Below are 23485 nucleotides of genomic sequence, written 5' to 3' on the forward strand. Positions count from 1 at the left end.
TGGGCGCCTCCTGAGGGTGATACAAGGCAGAAACTTGATTTAGGAAACCAGACTCAGTCTCTTGAGGTTGATGCCCAAGGTCAGTCTCTAAGCTCAGCTGCCTTCAACAACTCCTTCTCCCTTCCTAAGGAGTCAGCACCCAGCTGTGAGCCCCAGCTCCTGGCTCACATCTAAAACACAAGGGTCCATCTGAAGAGGAGTGACACAGGTTTACTGGCAGAAAAACAATTAAGTGGTTTTGCTGTGAGCCCCTGGGACCCCTGCAGCTACCTGCAAGCTGCACCCACTCTTGAGGTGGTGCTGACATGGGTGTTCACATGGACCTGTAGAACTGAAGAACTATTCCTCACTCAAGGACAACTCAGACATGAAAATTACTCAAACTGCTTTTGACATCCTAACTCTTCAAACATGTCACACCCTGCCTTTATCTGGATTGAGTGCAAACACTCTGTGAGGCTGGGAAGCCTCTGAGCTTGGGAAGAGATCACGGAGGCAAAAAGGGGACTCTTCTGAGAAACAGGCACAGAATCAACCAACACTTGTCCCATTTGATCCAAGACATGTCAAGCCATGAGAAGACTCTTTAAGTTTCACAGCATCCTATTTACAAAACGTGCACCTTCCACTTCAAGCACCTGCATTCAAAGGCCTGTACAACGGCCACTTCCATGGGTGAATGGGAGTGATCACCATCACTACATCATTACAGATGAATCACATATGGAGCAGTAGAAAATGAAACCATTTACATTTCCTTTAATCCTCTACTCAGACAAGTAAAGGAGCTAGTCTTGGGTCTGGCCACAGTTTTACAGATAAACATTTCAAGCCTGGCACATCAGTAAGAGCAGGGCTGCAAGGCAGCCAAACCCACAGTGACATCCCACCTGGGGACCTGCTCACACGTGTTCCACAGGTTCCCACCAACAGACCACCCAGTGCCAATGAGCAACCAAGGCTGGCTGTTAGCCTTTATTCAGGATTCCTTTTAGGAGCGTTCCTCAAACAGCTAAGTTATAGAAAGAACTTGGAACTCAGTATGCAAAGCTGTAAAGCACTTAAGGCTTTGTTATCCCATCCATGTACCAGTAGAAGTTTTAACCTATTGAACAGTGTACTCAAATAAACTTAATTTATATGCTAGGAAAAACCAGTTGGCATTGTATTTGCCAGGGTAACCAAGTCCAGGGGAGCAATGTCTGTCAGATCAGTTCCAATGAACGTCCAGGTTAATGAGATGCCTTTTAACTGCTGGTGCCATCTTCCTCCCGTTTCCTGTACGCCTTATTCAACATCTGAATCTCTTCCTGATAGCCACCCCTCTCCATATGCTGCTTTCTACTGTTCTGCCGATGAGCTTCCACAGTGTCTGGAATGGAGATGTTAATGTCGCTGTCGGGATTGCTCGAGGGGATGAAGAGGGAGTAGGAGGCAGTTTCCCCGAGGTCACAGGAGACAAACCTGTTCTCCTTCCGCGAGTACCGTAAGGATGGAGACCTTACCTGTGTGGAGGACTGGCTGATGTTGCTGATGATTGACACGGTGTCCAGGGCCTCCTCGTTGTCACAGATTTCCAGAACCTCTAAGTGGATCTTGACGCTGGTGTCAGCGAAGGTGCTGGGCGACTCCTCGGGGCTGGGCTCGTGACCCACGCTCTTCGACCGATACACTTCGACCTTCCTGGAGCTGGGAGTTATCTTCTGCCCCTCGGTGCTCACCTCGTACGTGGACAGGGAGAGAGTTTTGCCAGTGGGTGCCTGAAGAGACACAGTTCCTTGAAAGGCACACAGGGGGATAGCCAGGGCCCCGCCCGACCGCTGCCAAGAGAAAGGACGACCGTTACCAAGTTGGACTCCGTGCTGAAGAACCAGCTGAGCTGAGCCTGCTGACTTACTGCCCTGCTGCAGGCTCCTCCCTGCAGTACTGCAGAAACCTGGTACTCCTGACTTTAGAAAGATGTGTCTGATAACTGAAAGTGAAGTCCCAGGGGACTGTGACTTGGCTACTTCACACACACACACACACACACACACACACACACACACACACACACACACAGAGACACACACACACCCTGCAGCCAGCCCACAGCCAGCCAGCCAGCGCTCACAGGCAGGCACTGGCTGTACCCACAGGCACCTCCAGAAGTGTTTTCACTCTGCCTAACTCAGATCAAGACACCCATCTTCTCACGCTTCTCACACAGCGATGGAGAGGGAAGAAATGCCACTAGAGGGCCACAAAGATGCTCAGAGGGCTGGAGCAGCTCCCCTATGGAGAGAGGCTGAGGGAGCTGGGCTGGGTCAGCCTGGAGAAGAGAAGGCTGTGGGGGGACCTCACTGCAGCCTCCCAGTCCCTGAAGGGACCCCAGGAACAGGAGGGGAATCAGCTTGTTAAAGGGCAGAGACTGGCAGGACAAGGGGATGGGGTGAAGCTGGAGGAGGGAAGGGTGAGATGAGATATCAGGGGGAAGTTCTTTGCAGAGAGAGTGTTGAGGGGCTGGAAGGGGCTGCCCAGAGAGGGGGTGGGTGCCCCGTCCTGGGGGTGTCCAAGGCCAGGTTGGCTGGGACCCTGGGCAACCTTGTGTAGCTCCAGGCCTGGAGGTTGGTGTCCCTGCCTGTGGCAGGGGGTTGGAGCTCTGTGACCCTTGGGGTCCCTTCCAGCCCTGACCAGTCTGGGATTCTGTGATTCTATGACTGTGCAAACCAGGCCCTTACACCAACACCACCTGCCTCCCTCAGGCACCTCATCTTATTAACTACATGAGGTGCCTGCAGTTAGACAGCTTAGCTACCAAGCTGGACTTTCCAAAGCAACATGCCAGGTATTGTTCAAGGCACTTTTTGTGCATTTTTATTTATTTCTATGGTGGGAATAATGTCCACAGCACCAGCTGGGCACCTCTAATAAGGATGTGCAGGGCTCCTACCCTGATGGCCAGAGGGCTGTCCAGAACCTCTCTCCCAGACACATTTCACTCCAGTTCCAGCAGCCAGCACAAGGTTATTTCTTTTCTAGAACAAAGCTGAATTTATCAGTAGAGACATTTTCACACACTTGGAGGCAGAGAGAGGAAATTCAGTTACAGCTCTGTGGTAGTAAAGGTCATGCTCAAACCAAGAGGTTTTAGCAGTTGTGATGAAAATAGTGTTTCAGAGGCTGTAAATAAGGAAAGGCATTTGTGTGCCTGCCTGAGAACAGAGCACATGGCTTGCTCCTCTGCAGCCTGTGGTAGCTCACTGGGGGGGAGGCTGCTGCAGGTTCCCTTCTGCAGTGCTGCAGGACAGATCCTGACTCCTTTCCTCAGGCTACAAAGACTGGGTTTTAGCAGTGGAGGTGTCCATGGGGTGACTTGAGTTGGACAGAACAAAAGTGATGGCAGTAGGAGACACACAGAGCACAGAAACATCAGCCTTGGGTTATGGAGAACCTCACTGAGGGCTCATCTCTCGCCCCATCCTGTGCTAGTGGGACCTCTCCTGCCTCCTGAGGAAGGCAGGAATTAGCACTTCAAACCTGGCTCTTACTCACTTTAGAAGTACTGTTAAAACAAAGGGCAGCTTTGCCAAAAGCAGATTCCCTGGCAGGCAGAGCAGTGCTGACACTGGGACAGGGTGGCTCAGGAGAAGGGCTGCTGGAGGTGAGAGGGAAATGCAGAGCAGAGCAGACTGCTGAGATGAGAGGAAGCTGTGGCATCCAGCTCTGCATCCCCCCCAGAGCTGCCCTGAGGGGATGCACCAGCAGCCAAAGCAGTGACAGGGTGCTTCGTGTGGAGTGTGGGTAGCTGGGGGTGCTTATCTTCCTGCAGTAACTAGCAGCACTCCTCCAGGAAAGCAGGGATGTGGGAGTAGCTGTCTTCTCCACTGGAGGAAGCTCATGCCTTCATCCCAGGTGCTTGCTAAGGCGACTAGAGGAGAGCACTCAGGTCCAGCCCTGGGGAAGGTGAGGCAGGCAGAGGCTGCTGCTCTAAGCAGCACAGAGTGGCACATGCTTAGTGCCTCAGATATCACAGCACAGAGAGCCTGGGCACCCACCAGTCCAGCAGGACACCAGCCCTACAGCTCTGCCTCATTCTGCAATCAGCACTCAAAGTCCTCGGCAGGGTCAGCTCAGAGCCTCTGTGTTTCTGGTAGCTCATCAAGCTCAGAGTCTGAGGAGCAGCTCGAAACAGCACTTGGATATTACAGAAAGACATCTAAAGGGGCAAAAATTAAGTAAGATTTAGTAAGACCTGTTTTGCTTCAGTGCAAGGGTATGTTCTACCTAATAAACCACTGTGGGTTTGTCAGACAACAGCAAGCAGATGGAGTATGTGTCTGGGGCATCTGGAGAGAGAAGGAGCCATCCTCACCCACTGCAACGAGTGCTCCACTCCTGGAGAGCTTTTCCAGTGGCTCTTTCCAAAAATCTGTTTTCTGTTGAGAAATCAGCATTGACCTTTAGAAGCCAGAGGGACACACCAAGTCCCCTATGCCACTTCTCCACCACTACCCAGGAAGCCAGTAAACCATGGCATCTTCCCCTGGAACAATTCCTGTAGGAATACTGTTCAGTTAGGGACACCTTCACCTGTCTCTGCACGTGCAGAACCCACTTGACTCCCTGTGAAGCCTGCACCACAGCACCCTGCAGCCCCAGAACCACAGCCCTGGCAGCAAGCACCTCTCAGATCCCAGCTCAAACTCCCTCAGTGCAGCAAGGACACTGGAGTGTCACCTGTGGGCTCTGACCAGGAGCATGTCTGTGAAGCAGCCACATTCTGCACCAGGCAAAATGTTCAAAGGTTAAAAAAATCCAGCTAATTGCTGCCAAAACGTAAGCAGCATTTACATGGCAGTACAGAACTTGCTAAGCAGAGCTTATTAAAGATTAAATCAAACCCTGGAATTACACAATAGGGGAAGGCAGGGACAAAGCCTGAGGAGAGATCTGAGCCACTGACCTGAAAATCCACCCCAAGTGCTGTGGGGAACTGGTGCTACCTGGGCTGGCCCCAAAGTGCTGGATCCCCACAGACACTTCTGTGCTCCCTGATGGAGGGGAGCTGCTGTGGGCACAGATGGGACTGTCCCTCTGCAGCCAGAGCACCTGGCAGGACTCTGCATCAGAGCTGGGAAGGGACCCTCAGCATCACACAGCCCCACTCTGTCCAGCACACAGCTCAGCAAGCCTCTTGCCACAGCCTCACAGCCCAGCAAGCCCCATGTCACAGCCTCCCAGCCCAGCAAGCCTCATGCCACAGCCTCCCAGCCCAGCAAGCCTCATGCCACAGCCTCAGAGCCCAGCAAGCCCCATGCCACAGCCTCCCAGCCCAGCAAGCCTCATGCCACGGCCTCACAGCCCAGCAGAAACCCCTGTGAGTAAAACCAAGCGAGCCCAGGAGAGGGAAGGATGCATTTCTGGTTTTACCTACAGCCAGCTGAAATCCAGCATTACTGGAATCCCTTGCAGTGTAAATTACTGCTAATGAGAACAGAACGTGACCCTCATCCTGCCCTTGCTATCATGGGTAAATACCCATTTCTGCCTCTTATGACACATCCATGGAGACAAATAGGAATCTACTCACAAACCAGGCAGCCCTGGCACATCCTGGGAAGAAGTCCTTACCTTCCCCTGCCTTTGTCACCTACATTCAGCCCTCTGACTCTACCCCTCAGAGTGCAGTGTAACTCCAGAGCAGCAGGAAGAGGCAGCAACGCTGAGCAGCGGCCCCTGGCTCACCCGGCCCGGCTCCTGTCTCACCTCACACAGCACCCACAGCGGCAGCAGGGCTGTGATGCTGCTGGGGAACCTCTGCCACCTCCTCCCCGCAGCTTCTGAAGGGGAAGGAACCGCTCAGCAGCCTCTTTTCTTTTGCCCACACCCTTTGCAGCCCCGTGTTGCCAGGGAAGCCCGGCTTCGGAAGGGATGCGCACTCTGCCTCCTCCCACACGGTTCAAGCCGTGTCCCTCTTTAAAGCCCTGCTGAAGAGCTGGTTCTATGGAGGAACAGAAAACTCAGAGCCCCGTGTTTCTTGGGTCAGCTTCAGCAAGACAGAGTTTGATGTTGTCTTTATAATTCCTGCAGGACTTGGGCACCAGCATGAGGAAAGTGAAGAGAACAGAATGAAATACAGTACAATAAACCAACACAGAACAAACTCTTTCCAATTACAGTGCCATGTTGCAGCTCTGGGCCTCAGCAGCTTTGCAGAGTATCACACACACACACACTGATCACTATTCCTGAGATGCACATTTTCTTCTACAACTCCAGTATCTGGTGTTTGTTTCACTGTTCTACACCAGGACCTGTAGAACTGTCACACAGACTCCTCACAGCTCAAGTGCTGCCTTTCCACCTCTCCTGCATCCCGCCCCGGCTTGGCATCCATGGTAACTGCACAGGACAGGGAAGCCTTGCTACCAAGGATTCCCATCCCACAGAGTGAAGACTCATCTTTCTGAGCCCCTCCCCACTCAGAGTAGAGGTGAAGGACCCCCTCAAACACAGCAGATGTGAAATGAAGCACCTCCTGGTCCTTACACCCACCTGCAGACGCTCTCCTCTGCATGCACACACAGAGTATCTACTGTTTTACACCTGGTTTCCTCGTTGCTGCCAGGGCTCCAGGGAAGGTTTCCATTTGGACATCCTCAAATCTTCCAATTAAATAAATCACAGCACTGCCCACAGCATGCTGGAGATGTTCAAAGCTGCCTCCTGTGCATCCAGCCACATTTCATCACTGGGGAGTGCTGCACGACCTCTAACCCTGGGATGTTTGTCAACATCCTGCCAAGAGGGGCTGGTCCTTCCCCTGCCTACTGTGACTTTGTCCATCAGTCCTACACAGGGCATCCCCTCAGCACAGCTCCTGCCTCAGACAGCTGGAGGCTATGCTGTCTGTCAGAATCTGGGCCAGGGATTTCACTGGAGAGCCACAGGGTCCAGCACATGCATTTTTAACCAGCAGAGACAAAGCAACCTTCAATGAAATAAATCACAAACACACTTGTTCCTTAAGGAGCACTGGTGCATTCTGAACAGAGAGATCTCTGCATAATTGATACAGCAAATCCTGTTGTTATTAAATTAAATCATCCACCCTCCACGATCTGCTGAAGACAGAAAGCCATGGTTGCTATGAAGCAAACCTCCCTCCCACCACCACACCTTGGGCTGGGGCTCCCCTGTCCCGCGCCAGCTGGAATTGCTGGGGAGGAAACTGCTGCTGAAGGGAGGTTTCCACCTCTGCCAGGGGGTGAGGAGCCCCAGGGTGGCTGGGACACACCTTGCAAACCCAAAGCACCCCTTTCTATCTGCTCTGCAATGAAATTGATACACTTACATGAAATATTAATGAAGGGGCATTAAGCCACAAGGACACTCAGAGAAAATGTGAGTTTCATCCCTTGGCAAAGCAGAGCCTCAGCGTGCACACTGGGAAGTGCCTCCCAAGGGGGTTCCCTCCCTTCCCTGTGGGGCCTGAGCATCAGTCTGCAGAGCTGGGTGCTTGCTGAAGAGTGGGACTGCCTGGCTGCAATCAGCTCTGGGTGCTGCTCACTGAAGCTCTCCTTCACAGGTGATCAACAATTCATTCAGCCTGGACAATTCCTGAAGGCTGACATTAGTATTTCAAGCACCAAATGTTTCTCCATCCTCTTCACGTTTTACAGGAAGAGCAGCTGGATCCCTCCTGTCAAGAGGATCCTGGACTCCCTGGTGCCAGTTCTCCAGAGCTGAGCACCTGCAGAGACCAGCACCCAGCTGGATGGGCACACACTTCCCAGGGAATTCAGGGCTTGAGGGAGCAGCTGACCACACACAAGGAAGGGAAAGCAGGAACAAGAACACTCTCCTAACGAGGTTATCAATTAACATGTCACCTGAGAACACAGCTGGCTGCTCCAGAAGAGCATCCTTAGCTAGGTAAGGCTTGTTAGCAATGGAACTCACAGACAGACTGTCTGGAGCCACACTGATGTGGCCATACAGTGAACACCAGTGAGAAAAAACAGGGAAACAGGAACACTCCCAGCCTGGAATTCCTACGAGATCAAAGGGAGGAGAACATCTGTCTGGAGGACACCCCAGTGCTCCATGTGAGGAGCTGCCCTCCCTGAGCATGGACATTTGGAGGTGGGAGCAGCTGGCCAGATGTGCCATCAGAGATGCCACAGAAGATCTGGGGCAGCCTCAAAAAACTTTCAAGTGGCTGAGAGGATAATGGGAGCCCTACAGCCTCCTGAAGCAGCAGCTGGAGGCCCAGGGGGATACCCCAAAGCTTCTCAGCTGGCTCCACACGCCTGGGTCTGGGCAGTGGACTCAAGAACAAGGTACTTTGTGGTCTCTCCCTCAAGATCCCCCATTTTCCAGTGCCATGAATCACAGGCCCAGCAGTAGTAAGACAGGTGTAACAGCAGTGTTAGTGAAGCAGACAGCACACTAGAGTGTGTGTGTTGTCTCTGGAAAAGGCAGGAGAGCTCTGATGGGTGCTCCTAGTGACTCCCAAGCCTGGGGAGCAGCATGGTGGGACAGCCAAGCCCAGACAGAGGTTCTGCTGCATCCCAGTCCATCACCACTCCCACTGGGCCATGCAGCCTTCCCAAACAGAAATATCAGCAATCTAAAGAAAGCTCTAATGAGCTTGCATCCCTAATTACTTTGGTAGAATAGAGTTCTAGCTGAAAAGTCCTATTTTTAGAATGTTTCCAGTGAGGATCCCATCGTTTCTTTCCAGAGACAATGTGCTTTCTGTTTATCTTAAAATAGAGGCTAATCTTCCACTTCCCTAAAAATAAAAATTAGCTGTGGTAAAATTAATTACTGCAAAGATTTGCCCTTTGAATAGCTGGCTGCAGGGAATTTAGAGCTACCAGGGTATGACAAGAATAGACAAGCTCACCTCAGATGATCTGAAAACCAGTGTTTGTCACTGGGCTGCCCGATGCAGACAGAGCTTTACTGGGAAGAAATCAGTGACAGAAAGTGCACCAGAGGCACCCAAGGTGAGAACACCTGCACCTACACGCCAGAACTTCTGCACTCAACCATCTGGGGATGAGGTAAAGTCTAGATGCTCTGCACCTACTTATGCTGGTATGACTCCAAGCCTCTGTCTGCAGGCAGAGACGTGCTGTTTCAAACCTACTGCATTGAAACAGTCCTCTGCACGGGCAGAACCCCTGACTCTCCAAGAAACAACTCTCTCCAGTATGGAACTGGGCTTGCCTGCTGGGATCTGCTGATGTGTCTGGCTCTCACCAAACGTCCTGCCTCCAGGAGAACTCACATTCTACAGAGATGAGGATGTCTGTTGTGATTTGTGTGTTGGTTATGTTCAGTCAGGTCTCTAGAACCTGTGCAGGTCCTTCAGCCAGCCTGTGTCTTTGTTCTCACAGCACAGTGGGAGGTATTTATGACCCTTTCTAATAATTTATTTGCAGTTTCAGGTAAAAAAGAGTGTGCAGAATTAAAATGCCAGTGTTGGCTTCAGGCTTTGCATGAAGAAACAGGGATGTTATTCAAAATCAACACTAGAGGAACATCAGACTGTGAAGCCAGGCACCTGGAAGTATGAGAACACCAGCACTGTGGCTGCTGGGGCATATGAATTCTGCCTCCTGGATTTCTGCCTTGTGTGGCTTCCTCATGCTGTATGGTGAGGGTGGGCAGCAACTGACCATATGATGGAATGGCTCAGGTCAGGGTTGATGTGTGACGCCCACACTGAGAGGCAGGTAGAGAGGCTACCTGAGGTTCAGAAGCAGAGCACTGGGACAGCCACCTCACTGCAGAGAGAGCTCCACCCCTGCATCTCCCCCACACAGCATCCATCAGTCTCAAGGGATACAGGTTTTGTCACCTCCACCACAACTGAAGCAGTGCCAGTGTCTGCAGCTGATCCAGTCAGCTTCAGGAAGGTGCAAGGCTGCAATCTGCACATCACACTCTAAAGAACACGGTGCTTGCACACTCATACCCACCCCCACAGCTTTCTGGGCATCAACACTGGAAAATTACTTCTTATGGTCTGAACTGACAGGGCCAATTGCACTATCAACTGCCCCAAGGTTAGCACTGCAGAAGAGAGAAGAGCTCTTACCAGGCAGCACGTGGTAGGCTGGGGTGCCTGGTCCAGCTCCCTCCATCACCCCACTCCCTGGAAGCAAGGAGATGATCTGCTGCCCCTCGTTCTCTGTTCTGTGAGAGCTGCAGAGCCAGGCCTGACCTTCCCACCAGACCAGGTGAAGTTTACTTGACATGTGTGCTGCCAGCCCTGGGAAGAAGTTCCCCTGTGAGCATCGTGCTAATGGGCTTTCTGCTGAGCAGCAGGTGAAGTCCAACTGAAACGCTGGGTTTGCTTACTGGGGGAACATAATGAAGGAAAATATGCTGAAGAATAGCACAAACCTTTAAAAACTGGAGATCCCACCAGCCTAGAATGTAACAGCTTTACTGGAAGGTCTCTAAATCACACTGCTTTTGTAACTCCTAGCCCATTAAGTGGCATTAGGGCCAGTGCCCCTGGTCAGGGTGGTATCAATCTTGCCTGTAGCACTGGGGGTTCTCTCAGAGCAGAACACTGATACCAGTCAGTGGCAGCTCTTTGCAGGATTGATTCCTCTAAGAGCCTCCGACACACGTGTCATCGTCAGGCCACAAGACTGACTTATCCTCATTACTTCTCCACAGTCCAGTTTCCTGTTTCTCTAGTTCCATGTGTGCAGGCATCCTTGCCTCAAGCCCTCACAAAAACCTGTTCAAGCAACAGATCTGAAAGCTGCTGCTTATTCCTCTGCCCCAGACAGAACAAACAGCAGCTGTAGGGAGTGAGCAGCTCACACTGGGGTGCCAGTGAGGGAAGGGCTGTGGGAGCTTGCCCACATTCAGCCCTGCCCTCCAGCACCAGCACCTCTCCCCTTGGAGCAATCCACAGAGCACTGATTGAAGATTAGCTGCAAGCAGAGAGTCTGAAGAACAGCACAAGCCTTTGAAAACTGGAGACCAAGGACCACGTCCCCCTATCTCACTTTGGAGCAAAGGCAGAAGCTGACAGTGAAATGCTGCATTGAGTTTCCAACCCAGAGAACCCCAACAGCAGGAGGACACCAAGGAAGAACATCAGAGCAGAGTGGTGTGGGTACTGCTGGAAGGCAAACATCATCTGCAACTTCACTAGTAACTCAGCTGCTGTGCTGGGACTGGTGTTTACTGGAGTGTTTACAGCTGGAGTGAGAAAGATCCTGTGTACTGTCACTGCCAGAAACAACTGCAACTCCAGACACAGGGAGACACAGTGCTGACGACTCCTAATCGAGGTGATGTGCACAGCCCCCCCTCCTCCTCTCTGCAGGGCACACAAACAGGTTCCATACAGAAGGTTCTGTACACAAACAGGTTCTACACAGAGACTCTCTTGACAGGGTTTGCTTGAGGCAAGGCGTGGATGGGGTATGGAGTCCAAGGGAAAAATAACCAGAGGGCCTGTAACATCTTGCAAGCCTGGGAGATTTCAGTTGCCTGAAGGCACTTAAACATACAGAAAAATACATGGCATGTTTACAGTCCATCTCTTTGGGACAGGGAGATGCACTGGTGTTTTATGAGATGTTAAAGGGATCTTTCAAAACCGCAGCTGAGCAAGAGTTAGAAATGACAAGTACCATTTTTCCTCTCCCTCTCAATTACAGCTGGCCTATATAGGTATTAAATAAAACCTGCTGCCTCATTCTCCTTTCATGCTATTTTATTCCAGAGATATCACTTTGATGGAGTAACTATTTACTCACAGAACAGACAATGAGGAGACAAGCAGCTACAGCATCATCCCCATCACTCCAAGGGAGTGCTATCTTCCAAGCAGCACATAGCTTCAGAAGAACATCAAAGGCATCCCAAACACTGTCTGGCACCCTGCTCTTCAGAAAGCTGAGTGAAGGTCTCACACTAACTGAACACAAAGCACTGCTGCAGCAGCACGAATTAAATGGGACAGCCCCCTGCCAGAATCACCTGCAGCCCAGAGGGTGAAGCAGAAGGACCCCAGGGAGAGACTCCTCATCCCTTGTCCCCCTCAGGCATGCAGGCTGGCTGGCTGGCACACACTGTCCCCCCCAGCAGCCCAAATGCTGGGTGCTGCTGAGTTTCCTTCCCCTGAAGTGCTGGAGCATCTGACAGGGAAATGCCAGCAAGTTTTCAAAGGAAAGCTCATGCAGACAGTGGCAAAGCCCCACTAAGTGCAGTGCAATGTTTACCTGACTAACAGCTGGGCTGTTTGCATTTGGGGTGCTGTGGCTCAGACCCACTGCTGCTATTCACAAACTTCCATAAAACATGATGGGATTTTTTTTCCCATTTTGATGAAGTCCAAGTTCCTAAAGGCACCTTGTCCACATCTGCTTGGGACCCTCCAGCTTCCAAAGCCAAGCCCAGTTTATTACCTGGGGGCAGAGGTCAGGGTACTGGGGAGAGCTGTCCTTTCTAACACTGCCTTTTGCACACCTCTGTGTGCTGGTGTGTGGGCAGGGGTCAGGCTGCAACTCCCACCCCTCGCAGCGTGGGAAGAGGCTGTCAGTGAGGGCTGCATCAACACTGACTGCAGGATTGCCTGTTTAACTGAAATCCTCATGCCTTTAGCTCATGGTGTGCATCAGGTAACTTTAACCCAGCAAAGGCACAGCCAAGGATCCAGCTGCATGTGTTACTGGCAGGGTTTTATTTCAAACCAGTCCCCATTGCTGGCTCATGGACATCCAGCTCAAACACTGTCAAGGCAGCCCATTGGGTTTTAGCCCAACACACAGGTTTGCACATTTTAATTCTTAATCACAGCACAGGCTAATGGTTCAGTCCTCCCACAACACCAGACACTATTTCCAACTGTGCCTGAGCTAACACAGAGGAGACCTGCAGCCCCAGTTCCTGACCCCCTCAGTTGTCATCAGAGATGCACAGACATCACTGGATCCTCACCCTTACCTAGCAGTGCAAACCACCTTCACACAAGGTGGAAATTGTCACCCAGAATCAAGATGATTTCAGCCAGACCTCTGGCCTCAGAGGTTTTGCTTTACTGGGAAGAAGTGGGATGTGCCCTGGGCCAACCTGCCCAACTCTAAGGCTGGAGGTAATAAAACAGGGAATTTACCATTTCTTTGTAGCTGAGAGGCTAGAACATATCAGCATGATGAGTGTGACCACTGAACACCTCCTGCCTGAGCAGCAGAGGCGGGAGGAAATGTACAAGATGGCTTTATAGGACAGGAACATAAGGGGACCCATTTCCAGGGCACGGCGTGTGGCTCAGCCTCTTGACTTCCATTAGTGCTAATGGGGAAAAACCAGCTCTGTCCCTACCCTCAGGATGCAGCCCAGGAGGATCGTTCTGCCTGTAAACACTGCGATTTAGTAGCCAGCACTGCAGCCCCTATTCCCACCTCTGCCTTCATTTCAGCAGCGCAGCCACGCCACGCGCTCGCTCTGCAGCCCGGAGAGCTTTAGGGAACCTTTATTCCTGCACTTATTTTCTCTGAGCTGAAACAGAGGCAAAACCACAGCTTTTAGGTGAAAGGACTGGGTAAATTTACTGGGAAGTGCTAAAGAAAGAAAAAAGCAGAGCTGGCCTGGTAGGGAAGAGCCAGGGGGGAGGCTGGAGAGGTGACACTTTCACCTCTTCACATACCGACAGGCAGGACGGTTCCTCAGCCCCCCGACCCAGCTGTTCCCAGGGCTACCAGCAGCTTTCAAACCAGGCAGCACAGCAGGGATGATAAAGAACTGTCTTGTGACAAAACTACACTTTATTTTCAATAGGGCAACTCACTGTCCCTGTCCCACATGTGTGCAGCAGGACTGAGGGGATGTTTCTCCAGAGTTCTCGGCCCTTTGCTCTGTGGAAATTCAGCACATCAGGACAGATTTACCACAGCAATTAACAGCTAAGCTGAAAATCCATGTGTAATTGCTATTCTTCCTCCTACTGTAAGTTATTACAAGTGCTGCTTATTGAAAAGAAAGCTGGAAGTATTCTAATAAGAACATCTATATTTATTTCTGTGATCAAGCAGTTAGAGTCTGAAGGTACTGAAGGCGAGGAACTTTTATCCTATTAGGATAATCACCCATTTCTTTGTAAGGCTTCCTCTCTTCTCCCCAGTTGTGTAGTTTAATTGGGAAATTAAGCAGAAGTACATGGCCAATATATGCTAAGGAAAGACTCTGTTCTTAACAAAGGTGAGAAATGGAGAGTGATGAGGAGAAAGGGACTCTTCTTACACACTCAGGGACCTCTGGGCAGGATACATAAAAGGGGTGGCTTTCAGCTTATTTAATGTTTGGCCCAAATTGATCTTTCATCCAACATACATCTGAGAAATGCATTAAAGTTATTTTTACAGTGCTTGCTGGAGTGTCACATTCTGCCCTTTTTCAGCAGCAAAGCAAATGTCAGCACTGTGAAGCTCTGGAGCTCATGCTGAATGTCACAAACACCCAGATCTCCAACTTGGAAGCCTTGAACTTTCAGACCGTAGGAGCCTTAATGCCTGGCAACTGCACCCTGAGTTCTAACTTGGAAAATGTCAGAAGAGGAGGAACTGGGGTTCCTCATAATGCAAGCAGTGAGGAAGCATGTCCAGAAGTGACACAGAAAGCCCTGGGGCGGAGGAAGCCATCCACACGCAGCCGCTGCCAGCTGCTGCGCAGAGGGATGCTCGTACCTGCTCAGTGGGAGTCACAGGTCTCTCAATCTGCAATGGCAGCCACAGGAGATGGGAAAAGGGGTTATTTAAAACAAAAAAATCTGGAAACTACTGCAAGGAGAGGCACAGACGAACCCAGCAATACCCTGACTTCACTAACCCAACGATACACGGCACACAGGGGGTTAGGCAAGAACTAGGAGGTTAGAACCTGGCTGAGTCACCTCTTACTTGTGCCCACAGAAACAGCAGCTCACCCCTGCACTGCAGGAGAGGAACACCTGCTTCTTCATGCAAGGGATGATCAGATTTGAAGTATCAAACACATTCCTACTTGGTTCCAAACGAGGAACTTGTGTTGGTCAGAGCAGGAGGGGATCCCCTTCTTGGGATACAAAATACATCTTCAGCATCTGTGTAAGGGCCAAAGGAAGTTGATCTGGCACTGAGATCAGCCCTGCAGAGCTGGAGGTTGGATTGAGTGACATCCAGAGGTCCTTCCCAACCTAAAGCCATCTCGAGCTCTTGCCCTGTGGACTTCACAAGGGTCCTGCCCCACTCCTACCACAGGCAATGGCAAACATCTGCTGAATTCAGGGTGCACACTCAAACCCGCAGAGTTTGGTTCACACTCTGCAGGACAGGCTGGATTTGGCTTCTGGATTCATTGTGCCCCAAATTCCTGCCTCCTGCATCACCTGGGCTGCAGTGGGAGGTGGGGCTGGGGTTCCAAGTACCAGCAAGTATCACATTCACACAAACAGGGACAGGCTGTACTGAGTGTGGACTTCCCTGAAGGAAGGATTCATGGGTTCTGCAAGGAATGGTACCAAAGCACGAGTCCCACCTAGCTCAGCACTCGCTCTAGAGCACAGGGTTCTCATAACCCAGGCAAGGTCAGGTCCTTCCCTCTCATTAGGACCTTAAAATGCAACTTCCTTAATGCAAGTTTCCCTTCAAACACTGGCAGGATAGCTTGGGAACAGCCAAGCCTTCCAGGAGAACTACTGACCATCCTCCACTGTTCTCAAATAGGGCATAAAGATGGCACTGTGTCCCCTGGAAATGTGTGTCTCAGATTTAGAGGCTCCTGATTATTTCAGTGGAGAGACTGAAACCCCTCTAACAGGCAGCTGATAGTTTAGGCTGTGTGACCATCGAAGGCCAGTGGTCCTTCAGAGCACAACTGCTTCCATATGGCACAGCAAATAGCTTTCCCCAAATACCAAATCATCCTCCTGAGCATTTATGTTTTCAGTTCAAGGTTTGTTCATTACTCAGAAGAGAGATGTACACTCATTTTCTCTGTGTCCCAGTCCTGGAGAGAAGCAGGGGATACACTTTGCCTGTGGCCAGCATGAACTCCTCGCTGCGCTGTGCACAGGAGGGAAAGCAGTTGTTTGCCACACACTGCAAAACCTCCTACAATTTAATCAGATGAAATGAAAATTCCACCTCAAATTGTATTACTATTTATTACTCACATAGGAATAAAGTATTTTTTCAAATACTTTGCTGTTCTTTGCTTTAGTCCTTTCACATGTGTGTCCTGGATGCCATCGCATGAGAAATCCAGAGCTGATACTGGCTCCTTCTGGATTCCACCAAAGGAAACTTCCAGGGGGCAGGAGGTAGAATTTTAAGCTGCCTCACAGACAGTTTAGAGCAGCAGCATGGAACTGGGACTGTCACAAGTTACACATGAAAGCTGTACTGCTGTGTACACAGCACTGCCCTGGTTTATCCTGCAAAGGGGTACATAGCTGTGCTTCCAGAGCAGCGTGACACACACTACTCAGACCAAAATTGTGTCCTGGAGCATGAATGTCATGGTCCAGCTGCAGCTGACAAGGAAGGGCTAACAACCCCTCCCTTCTTTCCTTACAGCACTGAACCTGCAGTGGCTGCTGTGACTCTCTGCCCCTTGAGCAGACAGTGACCACAGGACCCTGCAGTGAAGCCTGGCAGGGCCCCTTCAGGCCTGTGCTCACACAGGGTAACAGCTGTCCCTTCACTGGGCACCATCTCGGTCCCTCACAGCTTTTCTCTAGTATTGAACTCAACTCTGGTCACAACCCAGCACAGCCCCTCTGCTATGGGCACTGCCAACACGGGCACCGCCGGGGCAGAGCCGCAGCGCCTCTGAGCTGGGGCATCGGTGACCTGGCTGCTCCTGCTTGGGACAGCCCTGCCCAGCAGGTCCAGGAGGGCTCTGTGCTCAGGCCACAGCCTGGTAACTGCAAGCAAAGCCCCACTGTTGTGGTACATTCCACAGGACAGCCTTTTTGGTCAGAGAGTCACATGGCAAGACTGGCCCATGCTCTACTCACTGTAGATGGCATGTCCTTGAAGGCTGTGGCTTGTCTTCCCCCAGGCTGTGAAAACCACTCTGTTTCAGTACACTGACAGCATGTGTGAGAGCAGCATCAAAGCTCTAGAACCACACAGGCTGAGGCTACACAGACCTTTAACCAGCCCTTCCCCTGAAGCACCAACACATCGACACTCATCACTCACTTCCCCTCAGAACTCCTGAAAACCAATACTTTTCTCAGAGTTCATTCTTCCCAGTAACTGCCACCATTTGAAGGAAAAGGATGAACAATGTAATATTTGGAATCTTTTTCTTTGAATCTTTGTGCCCAGAGTGAACTCTGTGTTCCATTGTGGGCTTACACCAGCCCAGGGTGCCCCCAGCCCCATCCAACCCACCCCTGAACCCTGCCAGGGATCCCAGGGCAGCCCCAGCTTCTCTGGGCACCCTGTGCCAGGGCCTCCCCCCTCCCCAGGGAGGATTTCTGCCTCCCAGCCCCTCTCCATCCCCCTCCTGCAGCTGGAGGCCGTTCCCCTGGGCCTGGCCCTCCCTGCCCTGGGCACCAGCCCCTCTCCAGCTCTCCTGGAGCCCCATGAGGGACTGGAAGGTGCTCGGAGCTCTCCCCAGCAGCAGCCTTCTCTTTTCTGGGCTGAGCCAGCCCAGCTCTGCCAGCCTGGCTCTGAAGCAGAGGGGCTCCAGCCCTCCCATCATCAGCATAATAACAACTATTAAACCCCCATGCTTAAGAAGACAAGTGACAAACCACTGCAGGAGGAGAATCAGCGAATTGGTGTGTTGTGGTTACTGAAACACACAACGCTAAGCAGGGCTTTAGCTAAAAGTAACTCCACTCCCAGCAGGACTCAGGAATTTCAGGGTCAGTAAACGTGCTGCCTGTTTTTCTAGAGGGTGCCTCTGCCCCCGGGGACCCGGTGCTTTACCTGCCGAGGGGTCCTCTCCGACTTACTCCTGCACCACTCCCAGTCGGTGAGCTCGGGTTTATGGCTCTCTTCGTGGGACAGCCTCCTCTCCGGGCCCTCAAACAACGCCGGCTTGTCAAAGCTCGAGTCCTCGTCCCCCCGGCCGGCGGCGCGGGGCTCGGGCGGCGGGGCCCGGGCGCTGCCCGGCGCGGCCGTGGCGCTGAGGGCATCGCCGCCGCCTCTCGAGGGTTCTTCCGAGTGGGCGCCCTCGCAGCTCACCAGGTTGTGGTAGGACGCGGAGCTGCCCTGGGCGTGGCGGCGGTGGCTTTCCTGGGATATCCGGTAGATCCCGTAGCCCTGCTGGAAGGAGAGGTTGAACTCGAAGCCCCTGCGCCTGCCTGGAGGGGATGGGAAGAGTCACAGCAACAGGAGTCAAACCAGGAGGGAACACGAGGTTATCACAGAATTATAGACTGGGCTGGGCTGGGAGTGACCCCAAGGGTCCCAGAGCTCCAACCCCCTGCCACAGTCAGGGACACCAACCTCCAGGCCTGGAGCTACACAAGGCTGCCCAGGGCCCCATCCAACCTGGCCTTGGACACCCCCAGGGATGGGGCACCCACCCCCTCTCTGGGCAGCCCCTTCCAGCCCCTCACCACCCTCTCTGCAAAGAACTTCCCCCTAATATCTCATCTAACCCCTCACTTGTACACAAGGACATCCTAAACCATGGAGTAAATGATTTAACCACTTCTACAAAGAGACAGTTTTCTATCTGTACAAAGAATGAACTACTGAGAAGAAAGCCTTCTCAGATAGGATGTGATTATGCTGCCTTCTTAATGAACTCAGAAATTACAGAGTCCAAAGCTAATGGCTTCCCAGAAACGGGCAGATTATCTGCCATTCTGCAAAACACACAATAGATGGTGTTTTGTGGAATACACACAAGGAGAAAATATTTAAATCTTGTAATACTACTTTTGCACAGCCTGTTCCAGCTATATTCCAAGGGGGAAAATTGTACAGAATGAGGAAACATTTCTGGAACCAACTTTCAGTAGCAACAGTCGCGCAAGAAAACCAGAACTTACAATAAAACATCAATACCTGAGTTATTTGCACAATGAAACGTTTGCAAATTATCCATTCTAAATCCAGGGATCCAACTACCCTCACACAGTGATTCAAGGGTTAAATAGAAATTCTCAATCATGACTCCTGCCCTCTCCTCCTTCCTCCCTTCTAACCAGAGTCATCCTCTCTGGGAAAGCAGTTCAGGTGGCACCAGGCGCAGCACAAGCTGTTCTGTGCTTGGACAGCCCAGCTCACAGCAAGCTGAAGCTGTGCATGAGCAAGGGAGCTTGCTTCTCTGGGATTCGGGAGCTTGTCCTCTCCCTCACCACAGAGGGGATGTCAGGAATCCATCCCCTTCCACTCCAAGCATGGCAAGCAGCCCCCGATCCCCTTCCCTGTGGTGGCTGGACTCGCTGGCCCTTGCAGGTCCCTTCCAAACGAAGGATTCTCTTCTCATTCTGACTGGAACCTCCTAAATAAAACCTGCCAGCACTTTGAATTCCCCAGGGGCCAGGCTTCCATGGACAACTGCATCAAACCAGCACTGCAACTGTCACTTCTGGAACACGACTGCATAGATGGATCATTTTTACACAGGAATAGAACCACAGCATCATAAAAAGGAGATTTCAATCATTTTTGTTAAAGTCATTCTTGATAACGACTGTGAATAAAAACATCAACTACTGCTCTATCTTCCCTCCTTGCAGTCTTCTTCACTGATGTTTTGACCAGAACATATGTATTATTTGTCAACAGAGACCTAACTGATACAGATGGATTTAATATCCTGTGGCAGATTCTGTCCTTCAAACTTCCCCTAATTCCCTTCTCTTGCAGAGCTGCAGTTTTGTAAGTTCATACATTGTTTCTTGTCCCAGAAAGCAAACAGGTGTCAACACATATGCACACATTTGTATGTAAGGAATGTAAATTCATCACTAACAGAGACAGTGAACTTGTATTGGTGGGATTAATACCAAGAGCAGCCACTTCTCTCAGAAGAATGCAGTTCAAAGCACAACCCCTCTGTGCAGGCACGTCAACTTGGAGACTGAGGTGTTTCCAAGTAGCTGTGGGCAGGAAATGTGCAGGAGGGCACTGGGCACCCTTCTGGGCACCACCAGAACGCTGTTCGTGTCCCTTGATGTGTTTCCACTAGAGGTAAGTTCATGGAGCTGTGGATCTGTCTCCTTATCCCACACTAAGCACCAGCACATGATGAAGCTCCTCATGGAAGGCAGGGACGTGGTGTACCCGCAGAGTCGGGCAGTGGCAGTCGGCGTGGGCAGGGATTCCTCCAGCTCTTCCACATGGAAGCCCAGGAGAAACAGGGCTTTAGGAGAGTCCACAAAGGTTACCAGCAAAGGTCTGGCTTCCTCCTTTACAGCAAGGTGAACTTTATAAAGCTGCAGGGAAATAGCTTTAGACAAAACCTATACAGCAGCTCCTCAGCTTTCCACAAGCAGTGTGAGTGTGCTGAGATACAGGCCTGTCCCAAGTATCACCTCTGCCATTCACTGGCTGGTGGTGCTGTGATTCCTGCTCAGCAGCACCAGCTCAGGTGGAGGAACAGCAGCTCTCAGACTCTGCTCACACTTCACACGGTTCCCCCAACGTTACACATGTCCAGCATGGCCCATGGATTTGATTAGTAAAGGTCAGATTTGGGCAGATCAGCTTTTCCCAGGGTAGGAGAGTGGAACTAGGGCTCAGAGTCCCTCAGAGTCTGCCAAAGGATCTGACTGACCTGGGAAGATCAGCCAGGCTCCTGTGCCTCAGCGCCCGCTGGTTCCACCCCGCTGTCCTGCGTGCATGTTCTGAGTCTCACATTGTTCTGAGCCTCACATTGTTCTGAGCAATTTGGGTACACGATTCCAAGGAGCACAAAGTACTGCTGTGACACTACCTTCCTACCCTTTCTGCTACAAGACACCCTCCAGCTGAGCATCCCCCTGCCATACTTACTTTTGAGCTCCTCTGAAGACACGGCGTAAGAGTTCCTCCTGCAATTAATGATGCAGCCGCAAGGCAGGTGGATCCAGTGTTCTGACAGGACAAACACCGGGGTGATGGTGGCAGCCAGCAAAGTCAGCAGGAAGCTAAGGGTCTCGAATGAAAGGCTTTGAAAGCCAGTGATGTGCTGGACAACCATTTGTATCTGAAAGGCAGAGCGTTTTGAAATGTAAATCGCTTCAGGCACAGGAGATACTTCCAGGAATAAAGAGAACATCTCACTATGAAGATGACACAAGTAAAAGACACAGGTTGTCATTAGTGTTTGCTGAGCCTAACAATTCTGTTTCTAACAGAGTGGAGCAAACACTGACAGAGGCTCTCCTCCTCATTCTGCATTTCTCAGAAAAACCCTCACTGGAGCTAAATATAGATGCCCAAGCACCACTAAAACAAGCAACTCCCAAGCCCAGCAGCTCAGAAGAGACCAGCAGGTCTGTCTCCTGCACAGAATTGTGGAACCCCAACTCCAGGTGGGGAACAGGGGAGGGAATTCAGCACCAAATGGGGCTGCTGTGCTGTGCACGCCCTGTAACGTGCTTTCTGTTGAGAGAAGCTCAATGCTGAGTCTGTGCACACCGTGGGGACAGGGGTGATGCTGCCCCAGACCCACATTCCCTGTCTCAAGAGTCCTTTCTAACTATCCACAACCGTGCCTGCTCCCAAAGGTGCTAGTGCATGCACATGGACAGCACCCCCTGCCAGCCCCAATGCCACAGAGATTCCAAAGACACCAGCAAACCTCATTTCTCCAACAAACTCCTGGGTTTTAACCAGTCTGCCAAAGGACGAGGCTCCCAGCTGTGAGGAGGGGCAGCGTACAATTCACACACCCATAACACCAAGCAGACGCTTGTCAGGCAGCCAGCAGTACAAGTGGGGGGACCTTACTCATCCCTGTACTCAGGTGTGATGACAGAGGAACACACTGATGAACCAGGCTCTGCCAAACCTGCTGAACATTGGCTCAATCCATGCAGTGACACTGACCTGCTTAAAAGGATTTCTGCTGGCACAACCTGTCCTGTAAGGAACAACTGCAATGGCTACAGCCCCTCTGTTTGAACACATGGCACACCAAGGCACACCCCACCTACGTGGAAGGAAACATTAGAGAGGAAAGCAAGCTGATGATTTACCATCATTGGGAGCCAGAGAACGACTTTAGTCAAGGCAAGAATGAGGGAGAATCGTTTCTGGGCAAAGCCCACGGTGAAGCTCCTGCTCTGACCGCTGCTCACGCACCGGGGCTCAAGCGCTGCGCTCTCAGCCACACCTTTCCTAAACACTGCCTCTGAGCTGGGACATGTGTTTGGGAAATGCTTCAGGGCTTTATCCACGGGGTCCAGAGGTGAGAGAGCTGGGGTAGCAGCACTGCAGCCCGCAGGGGTCCCGGGGGTGACACAGCCTCGAGAGATCTCCTGGTAATCCATGTGCAACAGCTCTTCCCCATCTGAGCACAGCAGCTGGTATGTCAGAGGGACAGACAGCACCGTGAGGAGGCAAAAGCACAGTGAGTAGGTAATAAATAGAAACAAGATGTAGGAGCTGGCACAGTCAGGGAAGCAGCCCCAGGAGGTGGGGATGTACTTGCCCCAACCACAGAGAGGCAAGACGCAGATCAGCAAACTGACAATCCAGATGGTGAGGATGGCCCACACCACGCTCACCCGTCGCTTGGAAGTGCTGCAGCTCATTGTCTCCGTTTTGTTGATGGTGTAGAAGTTGTAAGAAACTATAAGAGACCCTTTCAAGTTGCTAGAAATGCCCTGGAATAAATAAATAAGCGCTGAGGTGGTGCACAGAGGCTTGGGGAGGATGTCACTCGACCACTGGCTGAGCATGAAAATAATCACTGGCACAACGCTGATCAAATCATCTATTGACAGGGAGGTCACAATCATGGAAACCGTGGTTTTGCTTTGCATTTTCAGCAGGGAAACTAGTGAATAAATGCTGCCCACAAGTCCTGTGAAGGCAATGACAGAAGTCAAGCAGAATAGAAAGACATTCAAAGTTCTCTGCTCGCTGGGCTTGTCCAGCACACTGTGATTTTCAGTGAGGAAGCTGGTCCCATTGAGTGACAGATTACCAGGCGTTACCGACATTGTCCTTGGCAAATTCTTTTCCTTGCCTTCTCACTGACTCTGCAAGTTTTCACTAGCTGCAGCCAGAACTGTTAGCTCCACATCACAAGTTTCTTTGTATTCCTAGACTCTCTTTTGTGGCATCTGAAGAATAAATATCAAGGTGAAAGAACTCATGCTCTGAAAAAATCAGGCAGCAGCGGAGTACCAGAGGTACTGAGGGAAATGCATTCTTCCTAATCCCTTCAGTACTGGAAGATGGTTAATTTAGGCTCTTCAGGTAATAACACGCCATTCACTTCTGACAGATATCAGCAATGGACCTTACTCACGAGTTCAGGTGAAAGGAAGGCAGCATCTCAGGTACGTTCAAGCTCTAGT

The 23485-nt window shown here is 51.3% G+C and overlaps 1 protein-coding gene across 1 annotated transcript; it reads right to left on the bottom strand.

The window, feature by feature from the left end:
* Window positions 1–1247: 1247 nt before the first annotated feature.
* Window positions 1248–23125, bottom strand: GPR149 (G protein-coupled receptor 149; the record flags this gene model as incomplete). The annotated part of the gene is made up of 4 exons (XM_084267524.1): window positions 1248–1820; window positions 17946–18322; window positions 20970–21162; window positions 22157–23125. The coding sequence occupies 4 exons, from the start codon at window positions 23123–23125 to the stop codon at window positions 1248–1250; spliced, it is 2112 nt and encodes a 703-aa protein (XP_084123650.1).
* Window positions 23126–23485: the final 360 nt, after the last annotated feature.

The sequence above is a fragment of the Gallinula chloropus genome, assembly GCF_964237585.1.
Source record: "Gallinula chloropus genome assembly, chromosome: 8".
Classification (NCBI taxonomy): Eukaryota; Metazoa; Chordata; class Aves; order Gruiformes; family Rallidae; genus Gallinula; species Gallinula chloropus.